This window comes from Pyrus communis, chromosome 5 (genome assembly GCF_963583255.1).
Source record: "Pyrus communis chromosome 5, drPyrComm1.1, whole genome shotgun sequence".
Classification (NCBI taxonomy): Eukaryota; Viridiplantae; Streptophyta; class Magnoliopsida; order Rosales; family Rosaceae; genus Pyrus; species Pyrus communis.
The window spans coordinates 27,818,736-27,835,444 of record NC_084807.1 but is presented as its reverse complement, the minus strand read 5'-3'; the positions used below and the strand labels follow the sequence as shown (position 1 = coordinate 27,835,444).

Genomic DNA, 16,709 nt, shown 5'->3' with positions numbered 1-16,709 from the left:
TGTTCTATTTGTAACGACTTTGTACCATTTGGTATTTGATACGGTTTCGTGTCATTTGATATTTGATACGGCTTCGTGCCATTGGCCACTTCGGAAATTTGATCTATTAAATTTGACATAGTGTAAGTCCATTGAGTTTTGTGCTTTGAGATGGTTCACATCTGTAGTTTTTAGAAGTGATTTACTTCCTCCATAGATTCGATGTCGGCATCTCTTCACACATGATATGCCTCCATCACGCTATTGGAAGGAATCCTGCCCATTTATTATTTTGGCCCAATTTCCAATTTGCGAGGCCTAGTTAAAACTGCATCTTTGCCGTGCCCGCCGTGCCTTGCCCAATAAAGTTTGAGAAGGGTTAGGATCTCATTTAAAATGGGTTTTGATCCCATGACTTTCCCTTTCGATTTTCACGTGAGTGCCTTTCGCAAGGGAACTTGTCAGCAAACTTTATTTTCTCTTTTTTTTGTGAATTAAGCTTTCCAAGTTCAAATAGGACTTTGTTTCCCCTTCCTTTTATCGTCAGCAACTTCTCTTCTTCTTAACTCCAAGACGACGGCTGCGACGGGATTGTTCTTTTGCAAATTCATCGCTCGCTGTGACCTTGTTTGGGATCATTGCTCATTGCAGCTTCCTTCCTTGTCAGGCGGGAGTTGTTGTTTCATGCTTGGAACCACTCCGAGAGATTGCCGGAAGAACCGAGTTATTTATCGGTGTGATTTCTAATAGGACCTTTGGAGAGCATCAGTTGAATGGGTAGCATGTGAGAGTACAGACAGCGGGGACGAGTTTCTTTTTTTGTCTTCATCCGCTGCAGGTTCGTGCATGTTTGTGGGAGTAACGAAATGATGGAAACACCATTTTTGCACCATTGCCTTGTTGCCTGTAGAGAACTATCTTTTACGACTTGGTGCACAGAATTTTGAGGTTATTCCTGGTTGCTTTTTACGAGTCAAGGCCTGCACTATTAGGCTACTCGGACGACGACTCGACGATCTTCTTCCTAATAGCCTTTCTATAGAGACCAGGTCTTCAATGGCCTCGTTACGGCAGACAGAACCTTCTAACATCAATGCTACGGCGGCAGTTGGCACGCATCACTTAGATTTGATTGGAACTTCACAGGGTGGTTTAGACCACCTCGAAGAAATTCATGGGATTGACGGCAGCGACACGGAGCACTTAGATTTGATTGGAACTTCACAGGGTGGTTTAAACCACCCCGGAGAAATTCATGGGATTGACGGGAGCGGCACATTCGAACTTGCTAGGCATGAAAGTCACATCATGGCCATTGTTGGTGGCAGAGACTACGGTTTCCTTGCTGCTATCGGCGAAGAAGACGGCAAATGTTCTCCAATGGTGGAGAAGAAGAATGAGCACTCGGTGGCTAGAAGAGTTGACAGCGACAAGGATGGAGAAGACAGCAAATGTCTCCATTGGTGGAGAAGAGGAAGGAGCAAGCCCAATGACAGGTTTTGGTGGTCGGTGTGAATTGGTGGTGCATGTTTCCACCACTATCTTATTTGCTTCTGTCAAACAAGAAGAAAAGGAAACCTCCCTTTTTTTTTTTTTTTTGGGGAAAATACGACAGGAACTTCCTAATAAAAATCAAGAATCCATTATGAAAATGTAATACCTTTTAAACTTTCTTCTCTCTTTCTTTGGCTTCTTGTTGCTGTTCCTTTTCGCTTTCTTTTGCTGCTTGTTTTTTTTTTTTTTTTTGTCCATTTCTTCTCCGTGTGCTTCTCAATTTTTGCAGTGTTTTCTTGTCACTATCCTCTCCTCCGCTCTCCCTGTGCCCTCCCCTTTTTATAGACGCAAGAAGCAGTTTCATTAACTTCTTCCATTTTCTGTAATGTGTTCTACTTTTCCAGGGTGTGGGGAAGTTGAGGAAGGCCATCACTTTACCGCGTTCAAAACGTGGGAGCTTAGGAGAATTCTGGATAGACAAGAACTCTATTTTTTTAGTTTGTGGGCTGTTGAGATTTTTTTTCTCTCCTTATATATAATATATATATAAGATATATATAATGTGAATCATATTTCTAGTTGGTCCATGTTTTGGACTACAATTTTTTTTTATAAAGTGTCCCCATCTTTTATAAAGCTTGCTAATATACTTTGTCTATGAAAATATATGGCTCAACATTATCAACATCTCATAAATGTGAAGACGGGCATGAGAAGAGATTGGAAGCTATTGGTCATCTGAGAAAGTATTTCGAGATTTTTAATAATTAAATTCTTTTATAATATGTGGCTCTTTGTTATTGGACTTGTGAGTCTTATATGTGTACAACATCAGCTCAATAGTATAATTATTAACAAAATTTCTAACGGAATAATCAAATTGATGTGTGATAATGAAACTAATTCATAGCCCAAATTAATTGATTAGGTCAATTTAAATGATCATTTGCGACAAAAAAGGTCATTTTTAATTTGATACGATCGTTAGAAACCATTCTTTATTGAACGGATTTATTAAACAATATATCACGAAGTGCTATTTTCCGTTTCTTTATTAAAAGCAGAAACCATGTGATTATAATATGTTCAAAATTAATCAACCATTTCTCATTAAACTATATATAATCATAAATCTTGCATGATCTCCGTTTCATGCCATCCTCTAATTCAAAAGCCAAAAGATCCTCAAATCCTTCCCAACCAACCCTTTTTTTTTTTGGCCAAAGGATATATTTGATTAGATTATATTAAATAAGTTTACATCCTCACAAGAATGTTGAAAAGAAATTCAAATCCTATACAATCCCATATATGGTCATCACCAACCTTTGAAACGTAAGCTGTTACTTCATGCGCTGCACGATTGTTCATCCTGCAGATAAAACCAAAATCGATAGAATTGGCAAGGGACCAAATATCATGAATAATTCCTTCTGAACCAACTAATTCACGGAGCCACATATTTGCACCCACATTAAGGATCAAATGTTTGGTGAATAACCATCCATATGGTTCCAAGAGATTTTTATAGTATGAACGTAAACACACGTAACATTGTTTACAACGTAAGCAATTACATAGCAAAAATCTTAGGTTACAAGGTGAATAACACACGTAAAGCACTTCTTCCCATTACCACATTTGTCCTCTCCTCCTATCCAACCGAAAAACGACACGTCCATAACAAAAACTAAGCTTTCCTAAAATACAGAAATCTACAAATTCTACTAAAAAAAAAGGAAAAAAATATCTCTCTTTCTCTCCGAACATATATATTAAACACCCACCAAAATCTCCTCAAAAAAGAAAAAGAAAAACCCAATAAAACCAAATGGAGAAATACATAAGTGGAGCCCTCCACAAATCCTCTCCAACCAACTAATTTTACGAGCCATATATTTTGCTCAATATTATTTAAACAAATTAAGGATGAAAAGTTTGGTAGATAACCATCCAAATGGTTCCAAGATATTTTTTTTGTACTATGAAAACACACGTAACATTGTTTACATCGTAAGCAATTGCATAGGAAAAACTAGGTTTTCCTAACATACATAAAATCGAATAAGAAAATTGTTATTAGTATTAAAAAAAATATCATTTTGCAATACAAACTTTCCATAATTAAAAAAAAAATACACAAACAGTGTAAAATAAAAACCAAAAGGAGAAATACATAAGTGGAGCCCTCCATGGTTGGTTTGGTAGGAAGGCCAAACTCATTCCTCAATTACGCAACCCCCATGTTTAAAGTTTTTTTTTTTATAACATCGTATAATTAGTTTGAAACACGTTCAAAACCAAAAACCCGAAACCAAACAAAAAACATAAATGCAGTGGACAAAAGAATTTTCATGGAATCCAAACACTCCTCAAATTTTTGGTAGCATTTCTCCCATTTCCATTTTCTCAGGAAACCCTACATAATAATCAGAAAGTATTTTTTATAACAATTAGCCAGAAAATTAAAAATTAAATAAAACAAATATAAAAAAAAGTGAAGTTAACGCCAAGCGGATGCGACGGTGAGAGTGCGGCTTATCCAACCAAAGCAAATCCCTCCCTTCTCTTCCTTAACCGTGAACCCCGAGTTGGCTCGGTTTCCCGATTCGAGTCGATTTTTCAACGACTCGGTCATGTTTGGGCCCATGGGCCTCAACTCGAACCCCGCCATCCCCATGCGGGCCCGCCACTTCCCAAACACTTCACATCTTTCCACGCGATCCCTCCCCTCGCAAGCAACCGAGTTCACAAGCTTCCGACTCAGAGCCTCCTCCGCCTTGACTCGCTCCGGGTTCTCCCTCAGAACCGTCGCCTCGATCGACTCCAGCAGCGCCCCGTAGTAGGCGCAGCACTCATTTACGCGCGCCATGAAGGGCGCGGTGTTGGTGTTCATCTCCTGCTCCACCAGCGTCACCACACGCGGCGCCAGCCCCTTCACGCGCCGCAGAAGCTCGTCGCGGGGGTTGTCCGTGGACACGCTCTCGTCCGGCATGCTGTACAGTTTGAAGGCGAAATTCACGGCGATCGGCTCGTCCGGTTCGCAACCCAGCGAGTCCCGGTTCAGCTCGCCGATTTTCTGGCTCACTACGTTGAATTCCAGACGGACCCCGAGTCGCTCGGCGGCTTGACTCAGCTTCTGACGGACCATTCTCAGCCTCCCCTCCCCGCCATTATCCGCGACGGTGGTGATCTTCACGACGGCGGGCCTAACATTCTGACGCGTTGAGAGCGCTTGGAAAAGGAGCATGTACTGACCGCCATGCCCGATGTCGAAGTCAATCACATGAACCTTGTTGGTCGCTGATTGGTCCGTCAAGGTCGCTTCAAGGATTGCGCGGTTAGCGGCCATAAACCCCAGTTTGAAACACGGAGATAACTCGTAAAGCAACTGAATCGACCCGCTATGCTCCTGCCCAAAAAGCTCGTTCGCCGGCGGCGAATTATCAATCGGGTTGACCCGGGACTTCAAAGCTAAACCCAGGAACTCCAGAAGCCTTTGTTCTGAATTGGGTCTCGGATTCGGGACCTGTGTCGCCATCATCCGGGCGAGGATCTCCGCCGCGGCCTCGGATTTCCCTTCAGAAATGGCCGTCGCGGCCTCCATGAGCGACTGCTTGGAACACGTGGAGGACGCCGGAGACGCCACGGATGACGACGAAGATGACGACGAAGTGGGCGACGGAGAAATGGGCTTTTGGCACTGACTCGGAGCTGCCGAACCCATCAGATTCTGTATCGTCTCGGACCACTCGCTGTTGGTTTTAGTAATGACAGAAACGGCGTCGCCTTCGTCGTCCTCGTCGTTATCGTCGAGTAGCTGCTTCTCCAGCTCTTGCAGCGTGTTACTGATCATCTTCTTCTCGGAATCCAAACCCCGGGTCTGACCTGGGTTGTTCTGAACCGGATTGTTAGGCACCAGATTGTTAACATACGACATCGCCGGTGGTGCTGTCTGGTTAATGGGCTGATGGCGGAGCTGCTGAAGCAGAGGCAACCCGAACCGCTGATGGGATAAAATCGAGGAGGAAGAAGACGAAGAGTCGGAGCCTGTAATTGCTGACCCAGATGAGAAGTCTATCGGAGACAAAGGCGAAATCGGAGAAGAGTGCTGGAAAGTTCTGGGCTTTAGGGAGCGGAGATAGAGATTTTGGCCAGGATTCTGGTGGTAGTTCTGGTGGGGGTTGTAGTGGTTCTGCTGATGGGCCTGGAACTCAGCGAGCGTCCGCTTTCCGATGAGACCGGCTGCTGGGTTTTGGGTTTGGGGTTGAAATTGTGTTTGGCGAGCGATCTGGGACGCGGTAGGGTCCATAAACAAGCTGGGGAGCTGGGATCGGTGGTAGGGATTGTTCTGAGACGGGTTGTGGCCGTTCATGGCGGCGGAGATGGAGATGGATCGCCCGTTAGTGTAGAAATCAGGGACGCCGCCGCCTCCTCCGCCGTTGAAGCCTCCCGATTGCATTTTTTCCTCTCTGGGTGTCTGAGAGCGAGGAAGGGAAAAAGGCTAAAAGTGGTGGGTTCTGAAGAAACGCATGGAAGGAGAAGAAGAGACAGTTTCTGTTTCTGTTTCTCTCTCTTATTGTCGCCTTGAATTCATTTGTAATTGCAATCAATTTGATAACTCGGCCAGATTCCAAACTCTAGAGAGAGAAAGTGAGGAGAGAGAGAGAGTGGCTTTTTCCTTCTGGTTTTCGGTTTTCTGGGTGTCTGTTTTTCGTTTTTAAATCCGAAATTCCGAAACGCTTCTACGCGAGTATGTACGCCATCGACCGTTGGATTTTTTCTTTTCGGCCTCGATCGGTGACGATGAACGGTGCTTATTACGCGTAGGATACTCTTTCACGCACATCTCATGCTTTCCGTTTGAATTTACAATCATAGGAGCCACACGACACTGAAGGGAGCGTGGATGCACGTACCAATAAGAAGCAGACAAAATATTCAAGCATGAAAGGGAGTTCTAGCGTGCGCTCACATGCTGCCTGGTGAGGTGGGGGTTGTGTGTTTCGTTCCAGTGAATGAGGTTATCTTTATTCGGCTGTGATCGTCTGACATGACAGTTACGAAATATTCCAAAAGGCCCTCGACCGGAGCCCGGAAATGCAATCCAGAACACCACGAAAACGAACCCCCAACCACGTGGGGCGAATGCGATTGAGCTGTGAGGCTCCCTTAAGTGACCGCCTCCGTGACGGGAGAATTCACGCTTTGCCAGTTCGCGGATTCGAAATTCTAGTTGCCGGTTTGTCCTGACGGGCGGTTTCCCGGTTGACTCTCGTTAGGTTTACTGACACGAGGCGGTTGCGGTTGCGTTTAACCTGAGTTTTGTCTACGTCGCCAACCCCCAACCATTGGAATATTTTAGCTCGACATTATTAAAACTTTTAAATTAATGAACACGGAATGATATACTGCTAAACAATTACAGCTACTCCAGCTCACTTTTAAGCTTCAACATAAAGCCACAAAAGGTTATGTAACTGACGAAACTAGTTGACGAAGGGCCGGGATGATCTCAGCATTTGAAGTTTTGAGTTCCATTTTTCTTCTCTCATCTCTCGTATTAAAGTGCCTCGATGTGTTAGTTGTACGACTAACATACTACAATGAGATGAATGATAATTTCAAATAGTAATAATCAGTTAAGGTACGTCATTAATATCCATAATTTATTTTAACATCTTAGGATTCGTTTGGAAGTACTTTTAAAATGATTAAAAGTGTTTTAGAGAAAATGTTTTTGAGTCCAAAAACACTTTCACTAAAATCGCTTTCAGTCATTTTAAAAACATTTCTAAACGAAATAGAATAGTACATTTTAAGAATTTTTTTGTTCCAAATCGCTTTAAAATCAAAAGTTTAGTAATTTGGTTGGTGCATTCTAGTTTGTTAAAGAAATGAGGTTTCCTAACCCACCATCATGGATGGTTTGGCCAAGTTTTTATATTTAAAACTTAATGATGTTGAACTGAACCTAAAATATTGTAGTTTATAGATTAGGTAAATGAATATCCATTGCATGTTGGCCACTGATATTATTCAAATTATGTTCAAATTAAGCGCATGGTAATGTTGTACGTGTAATTAATACATTTTTGGGACTCACTAACAAATAAAGGACAAATAAATCATTTGTCTGATAAGCGGTAAATTTATGGATTATCGTTAAACTATTTTAAGAGCATGTTCAACTAAGAGATGTAAATTTGAGATGTAAAACTCATATTTACATTCATTTTTCACTTTCAAGAGATGTAGAAGAGAGTTTTCCTCGAATGGGATATACGTAAATTGATATCCTATTTTATTTTCTCTTTTTGAGTAGCGGGACTAACCACCTAAAGATATAAAAATATATATATATGTATATTTAATTTTTTTTTTTTTTTTTGTGCATTTTCAGACCAAAAAATGCAAAATACACATTCATAGACATTTTGCATATTTCATTGGAGATGCTCCAACTCTCTAGCCCATTCTCGAATCATAAGGATCGACCATTTTCTATGTAAACATATACGTTAACCACTTCTTTACGAGCCATAGTATTTAATTTTACTCTCAAATGCAAGCGAATACGTAGAACATAAAAACTAATGTCAAAATAGTTTCTTATTCGTTTCCGTAATGAGTCGTTTTAGATGTTTTTTCCATTTTCTTATGAGGTAATATACGTCGCTTGTTGAATGAGATATCATTTTACCTAATTGATATAAGAATTAACTCATACTTTATCATTACATGGTCCAAATTTTTCTTGCATAATCCCTTTTGTTTTGGGTAACACAAGCATTGTTCAATTATTTTTATGGGACCCCAAGATGGATAATTTGGGTGGGAAGAAAATTATAAAGTGAGACATGGTAGATTGGTAACTATAAATGTTGTCCCTTCCATTTCTCCTACATCCTGTTTGCAGAGCTTTAACTTGAAATCTACCTTATTAAGAAGAGAGTATATAAGCTACCAAACTGCAAATTTAACTTTTTATCATAAATTATGCCCTCCAAAAGGATAGATAGCAGTAATGAAGTCACTTTTGAAAAGAAAAACTTCTTTAACACGAAGATGGCTACCTTCACTTCATGCTTTGCAGACCCACCTCATTGTCCAAAAATATATACTAACACATTAAAAATAAAAACAAATGAAGTGTTATATTGTCAAAGCCACCACTTTCATGTAACGGTAATGCTCACCACCTTATTTATCACCATTACATAGGTTTAAATGTTGAGATCTATATAGTGTATAGACACAAATCTCAAAACATAAACTCATCAAACAATGATAAATAGGGTGTTGAGCATTACTGCTACTTGAGGGTGGTGAGCAAAAATATTCATGAATAAAGAAATGAAAACAAATAAAAATAGTAATATTTTGTCCATCATATTGTCTACAAATATTTAAAGTGATGTTATATACACATCCCTTTTTATTTTTCACATACTCCTTTTAATTTCAGCCATCAGATTAAATAAATTAAAAAGGATCAATAATAAAAAAATTAACATAATATATTGAGTAATGTTATTCATATTATGTTTTTGTACCACATTTTCATACCACCTTAGGTGACATTTGATGTGGAAAGCCATATCATTTAAAAAATTTACAAAACCCAAGTAAAAGAATAAAAAATATTTCTCGTATATCACAATAATCATTTAATTAATTAATTTTTCATAATTATTAGTTTATTAAATAATACGTACAGCCGAATATTTATAGTGAAACCGACAAAAGTGGATTTTAGTGGATAAAAAAGGACGGAGATGCTCACCATAAATTTGTTGGTACCCAATTTTATGATGCATCCGTCAGAGTGTCAGTGGCTGCAACATACGCAAGGGCTCACAACATAGAGTAAAATCCTACCCATAACTATTTACGTTCTTCTTTTCGCCTATACCAACTTATTTATTTACATAAATGAAAAGAAAAAAAAAATCATATTTAGGGATCGTTTAGAGGTATTTTAAAATGATTGAACAAGTTTTTAGATAAAATATTTTTGGATTCTAAAAGTACTTTATGTGTTTCTTTAATGAAGCACTTCAAGTACTTTTATAGGATTGTTCTAATAAAATTTTCACCAAAAATATTTTCAGTCATTTTAAAAACACTTCTAAATGATCATATATTCTTGACTGATGTCTAAATTATTGAGAGTGACAATCCGAACTTGAATACAGAATCAAGGAACAAATTTGCTCCAACAAACTTAGTTAAGCGTATACTCTCTGAACTCATTTATTTTAAAGATTAATCAATTGACACATATCTTTAATTTCCACCTAATTTTGTACCAACATGGTTTAAAATACTTCTCCAATTGCCTCACATAGGATGCTGAAAGATTATAAATAAGCCCCACATTTTTTTTCGTTTCTTAAATTTGTTTGACAATAATGCCAAAGTCTTCAATTATTCTCCCACCCAAAAGGAGAATTAAAAATAATAATAAAAAAAGACGAACCACAACAACATGCTGGTCAGAAAATAATCCCTAACTAAACTTGTTCATTTAGCTTAAATAGGAAGCTAATAAGATTTAAATTTTGAGCATCTTTCCATTAAAAATAATAATCACACAATTTGATCCGAATTTAATTAATATTTTGTTTGATTCTTGTTTTCGGTTGTTCGTGTTTAATTTAATTTCTTAATTAGAACGGAAAGTATTTGACCACTAATCCCAGTCACCAACTATTTTAAAGTCAATTAAAATTACAAAACTGACCCCTCATTCTTGGAAGAGGCAAGATGTAGGTCAACTATGCTTTCTCAGAGGCCAAATTGCAATTGCCACTGGCCCACTGGGATTGCATTTTTATGGGCAGATAAGTAATTTGGCTACACAGCCACTTTAGTCCCATTTTGGTATTATATTTTTACTAAAAATCGTTTTACTTTAAAGTTAAGCAGTAAAAGTGTATTAGGTAAAAATTAAACATACATCTTATTTTAAAATCAATGGCCTCCAGACAGCAGTTTTTAAAAGCAATTAGCTTGTAGGTTACTTTCAAAAGCTGCTTTAATAAAAAGCGGAGTTGAGTCTTTAAAATATTTTTAATTCATGTAATAAGCTCATTAATTTTAAAGAATGATATTATTTATCCTCTTAGACATTGCTTTTTATACACACTTTTAAAAATACATCTTATCATACTCAACTGTTTTATTTTGCAGTTAATTATTCTTAAAGCAAAGCATAAACAATTTATTAAAAAGTACGATGATCCCAAATTGGCCCTTATTACTACGATTTAGTGATATTACTCTTCACTTGTACATGAGATGTCTTAAGTTCGATTTCTCGCCAAAAAGCGAATTTGAATCATATTATTGTTAGCTTATTGTGAGGCTAAGCTACCATCTCTCCCTTAATATAGACAATATCATTTGGTAAAAAAAAACAATAATAATTTGGCTACTCTTTATATTGTCATTTAAATTTATGTTGAAACTTTTTTTAATAAAGTTAATTGTTATTTTCGCAAATACTATATATAGGATGATGATGATGATGATGATGATGATGATGATGATGATGATAATAATATACGTGATACGTCATTAACCAAAAAATAAAACTTTTAGAACCTAACCACGTTTAAGTCGTTTTAGTTTCAGCTATGTCACACAAACTCATGAACTAGCAACTAGCTCATATTTTTATCGTATAGTTTTTTATTTTTTTATTTATTATTTATAATGATGTTTGAAGTTCGAATTTCTCTTCTCATTAATTAAAACATGAAACAAAAACTACTTTACCTGAATTATTTTCACAAAAAGCTTTGTAATATGGAAGATTTTTATTATTGCGACGATCAAATTGTCATATAATCTTACTAACCCACATGTTATAATATGAGAAAAAAAAAATTGAGATGTCATGATATATTCGCATGTTATAAAAAAGCAAATTAACAAGGTTATGTAAAAATGGCTGTAACGCTGAACGAACTTCTGAAAAATTTACCGTACTAGTGTGAAAATTCCTCCTTGTGCCTTCAATTCATTTGGACATTGTGCAATATTGCAATGTGAAAATTTGCACCAGTTGCACTGCCAACTACTACTTGATGTTTCTAAGGAGGGTTGCGTGTGGAGCAAATTGCATGACAATTTGGTTAGCAACTAAACAATCCAAGTTACATAAACCAAAGTGCCTCTAGAACTCGACACGTCTAAAGCACATAATATATCTGCCGACTTGTTCCTTGCCTAACTCAACCTCCTTGTGCCATATATTTATCGAATATAATTTTGTGACCAGAAAAGCACTTAAAGAAAAAAAGCACTTTATAAATATCCAAATTTACCAAATTCCTTTGCAACTTCTTTTCTTCCCCGTGCACCCACCGCTTCCACCTAAAACAATTAACTAATTTACGGAAAGCCGTCTGTTTAGGAGTTGGTAGAGCTAACAGTGGATGGATAAATCACTCTTAATTCGTGGCAATGTACTAAACTTTTAAGGAGAACGGGTTCCCTGCCATCTTAGCGTTTTTGTTTTTGGGCCACTAATATGAGATCATGTAAAGAGAGTTTTACATATATTTGGTGTTAGTGACCTACGATGACACAATGGTAGGGAACACGATCAAAATAAGTCTCTATGTGAGGACGTATTTACACAGTAGGAGTACATATTACACACTTATTGGAGCGTCTTGTGTTAATGATAGTTTGTATAATTAGGGAGAAATACTTGCATAACACAAGTACACTGTCATAGTAGCGTCCTATATCGATAAAATAAAGAATGTGTAAGTTTTTGTCCACGTCTACTTAAATTCGAACACATGTCATTGTAACAATGATACAAGACGCCACATGCATTTTTCTACCCTTGCTTGGCTTGCGGTAGCGGTAGATCTTACATAAGCTGCAAAGTCGCTAATGGAGATGAGCCGATGGGTGGAATCCATTCTTGGATTAGTATAGTTTTGTTTGTACCGCGTCTAGCGGCTAATATCTCGCTTTACGAGTGATATGGCCTCCTTATCATAAATAATTTGATGTGGTCTCATTTGTTAGCAGTGATATTATGTGTGCCTAGTTAGGTTCGTTGTTTCTGCCGTATTTGTTGCATATCTAAACCTTTGGCGCTTGTGCTAGTAGCCTAGTACCGGTAGTATTTGTTGTTGCCAATTAGGAACTTATCTATATGCTTGTTTGAATTATCTTATGACATTAAATTGGTTACTTAAGAATATACCCATGTGGAAATCCTTGTATTTCTTCTTATTTGTTAACGAAATCACCATCGCTTTTGGTAAAGAATAAAATTACAAGATGCCTATAAGTTGAGTGAGGATCCTAGTTTATCGTATGTTATGCGATCAGAAATCATTGTACATTTTTTTATTTAAAATTAAATATAAACGGTACCTGATGAAAATTAATCACACAATATAATGAACAAATATGATTGGATGATTTCCAAAATTCTCAAAAATTCGACCGGAATCCTCACTCCTGTAAGTCCTCATCCATGTCACAAGGTATTTTAGTCATTTAAAAATGTGGGGCCCCGTTTGGCTAGAGAGGAAGATTTAACCGGGAATAAAACCGGTTCCCAGTTGGAATCCATTTGAGCGCCGACTGCTTCAGGATGAGGTCTACGCGCTATTTGAGGAGTGACGCGCACACGACATCCACCGCCACACGGAAGCCACACTCTCTCACAAAAATGGAATGTAAGATTTTCATTGGTCCAAGAGGTCACGGCTCATGCAAGAAGTAAGCTACCTGTCCACAATTTGGTGCGGCGATTGTTTCTTCAAATTCATTTCTCCGGCGGTGTCAATGTCTACAGGATTTCAGCCACGGTTGACCCCTTCAAATTGTAAATCACAACTATATCTATATTGTTCTTTAGAGACAGTCGTTTACACGTGAGTGATTAAATCAAAACTGTTTTTTGCGCGAGGTGATATGACCTGTCTTGTTTGATTACTTAATAAGATGATTTCATGTCTTTTTTCACTTCCCATTGACAATATATATATATATATATAGAGTAAACGTACTCTCTCAAAAGTGGAATTCTTTATAACTTTTATGTCACTTCAAGATTTTTGCATAATATTTTATAATATTAGTATGAAAATTAACGTGAAAATGTGATGTAGCAGAAAGTTCATGAAGAGCCTTACTTTGAGAGAGCCCCCTTAGCATTTATTTTCTTAAGGGAATTCTCTCAAAGTGTGACTTTCTATGGACTCTCTACCATCTCAAAGTTTAACGTCGAATTATGAAACACTGTGATAAAAATATGAGGTAACAAAAAGTCTCACATTTAAGGAAGTCTCATTCACATTTCTCATCCCAAAATGCCCCACAAACAATAAAAACTACTCATATTTATTATATTAATTGTGATTCTTCATACATCTGATATGTCGAAGTCATTAATGCATTCCTAAGTTTTATATGCATCAACGGTTAAGAGCCGTCGTATTATGCATGAGCGACTCGTCAAAACATTAGTTTCAGATCAAATATTGCATACAATTTTATCAAACATATAAGTAATATTAATTAGTTTCACAAAATTCAAATATCAAAACCCATCTAAAATTTTGTTAACACCATTTTAGTAATAATATATTAAAAGGAAAACTAATGAAAATGGTTTGAAAACTTTGAGTTTTAACAAAAATGATAAAATTAAAGATAAAGTGAATAGTACCATGATTGACTTTTTAGTGTAAAAATGTGATTTTTCGTTAAAGTAAAGAATATCGAAAGTTTTTCGTTAAGTTCACATTACTAAAAGCATTGAGTTTGGATTAAATTGATGTACACATCACACGCAGAATGTAAAGGTTTCATATTATTCGTTTTCCTCGTTTAATATATAGTTAAAGTAATCAATTTATATAATATCAAGTTTGATACTCTTATTCGTTTTCCTCGTTAAATATTTCGATTCAAGGCCACGACACTCAAACATAATAAAAATAATAATCAAATTATCCTGATGAAAAATAAATGAAAACCTGTTTAATACAAGAAAAACATAAGGGAGTATCGGTAGAAACGATTATTAACCATGTTCCATTTAATAACGAATAGTTAATTTTGTTGCTGTTGCGTTTGCTAGACTAAATCATTCTCAGTTATGCAATAAAGTTTGGATTCCATTCTCTTGCTAGTTGCTAGCTAGTGTTATCATTCCGTTTCGGCATCAACTTTGATAGCTTAAGATTGAGTTTTATAATAAAAATGAGGAGATATAACTTATAAGTTACTTTTCAATATAAGTACTAGTTCACTATAAATACGGTGGATGTTGATAATGAGTATAACACTATTGTGGTGTTCAGTGCCAATATTAAAAGAATATACAAAGAGAAACTTATATATGTATTTGTATTATTAGTATGAGATTTCATGATCACGATTTATCAGCACTATGTAGGTTGCTCGTTCAAATCTCATGCTCAATTTTAACGTAGCATCTAGCCTTCTAGGTTGGTTGAACATTTCTTTCCTTCTTCAACCCCTCCACCAGGGACGATTTTGGAGCCCAAGCACTTGGGCAACTTTCGCACTAAATATTATGTAATAAAAACGAATTAAATTTGATCCATTATTTTTATTAACAAACGATATTATAAATATTAAAGAGTAGAATAGTCTGTTAAACTTCATAATGAGTTTACAATAATATGATTCAAATTCGTCTTTGACAATAATTAAACATAAGACCTCTTACGTAGAAGTTAAGAGAAAGGTGTGTGATATCCACATACCCTTTTTTACTTCTCTCACATTTTTTTGATTTTTGGCTGTCAGATCGAATGAATTGAAGAAGATCGACAAACAAAAATTAATAAGGGATGTGTGAAAAGTAAAAAGGTGTATGTAAATAGCACATCCTAAGAGGAATAACGCAAAACTAAATAACGGTCTATTATTTAATTAGAGAAATTAAATGTATATTATATATTCGTCCAATGTCATATCATCAAGATTCAGGACCACATCAAATATAAAATAGCTATTGCGCATCCCATTTTCAACACCAAAAAGAAAAAACCCCAAAACCTGTGAACCAGTCAGTCCATTTCGACGGACCACGCGTTATTGTGTGCTCACGAGGATTTTGGTTGTGAATGCTTGGTCGTTGCAAATTACAATTTTGATTTTTATTATGTTGAATCAATTTGATCAACGCTTTAATTGTGCACTTAACAATTATAAATTGTGCACTTAAACAATTATATAAAGCGTGGATAATATCGTTTACTACATAGTACTATGATCTAATGGTAGTGAGAGATCATAGGTTCGATTATCGCCAAAGACGAATTTGAACCATACCATTGCTAATCCATTGTGTGTCTAAGCCCACCCCTTTCTCTCTAGTGTAGTTAATATAGTTTGTTAAAAAAAAAAAAAAGACAATATCCATAAAATTAGTTGATGCACTACTTCAAAGGGGACTACTTGGTGGCTTTGCTAAGCAATCCATCTTTTCGGGGTTCAGAAAGTCTTATAGAGGCATTTCAGTCTCCCCTTATCTACCATCGGACCCGAAACGTATCGTATGAAATACGAGCCTGAAATTCATCCCCAATTATTGAGTCACATCATAGTAGTTTCCATAAAATTAGTTGATGATTATGGCCAAATGCGAAAACTATTTGGTTCCTTTAATATATTTATTTTCTTTGGTATTATATATAGCTGTCGCTAGGTCACCCATTTCAGATTTTGCCGTTATGAGTTTCATTGGCACGTCTTTAAAGCGTTGCGGTGGCCGGAAAGCGATGACCGAATAGGAGGTGACTGTCTCGGAGACACCAAAACGATAGGAGGGAAATAAACTTTAATGCAATCAGTACGTCTAGCTGTTGATATTCTACATTTATCAAGCACCTTCGTGTCATATAACTTGCTCATTGACATCGTGATATTGTTTTCGAGGTATTGTCATTTGAACGCATGTAATTTCTCGTCAAAATCGAGTTTTCAAGGCATGCCGTCTACCGTGCAAGAGCGGGTTAAACTTTGTTTGCCTAAATAACTCATGAAACACAAAGCTGTTTGCAGCAGCTTGCTTAACCCGTGCGTCTCATAAACCGCATCATTACATATGTGTTGTGATTAATTACATTGTTCATTGTAATTAAGTATTTCCGTTCAATCACTAGCAATCTTTTTCTTATTTTGAAATGAGTCATGTGCAATGGAGAGCTACGTTTTAATTT

At 36.9% G+C, this 16,709-nt stretch overlaps 1 protein-coding gene across 1 annotated transcript; it reads right to left on the bottom strand.

The window, feature by feature from the left end:
- Positions 1–3,776: 3,776 nt before the first annotated feature.
- On the bottom strand, positions 3,777–6,177 carry LOC137733968 (scarecrow-like protein 8). The gene has a single exon (XM_068473195.1). The coding sequence runs from the start codon at positions 5,933–5,935 to the stop codon at positions 3,977–3,979; it is 1,959 nt and encodes a 652-aa protein (XP_068329296.1). The 5' UTR covers positions 5,936–6,177; the 3' UTR covers positions 3,777–3,976.
- Between the last annotated feature and the right edge of the window lie 10,532 nt (positions 6,178–16,709).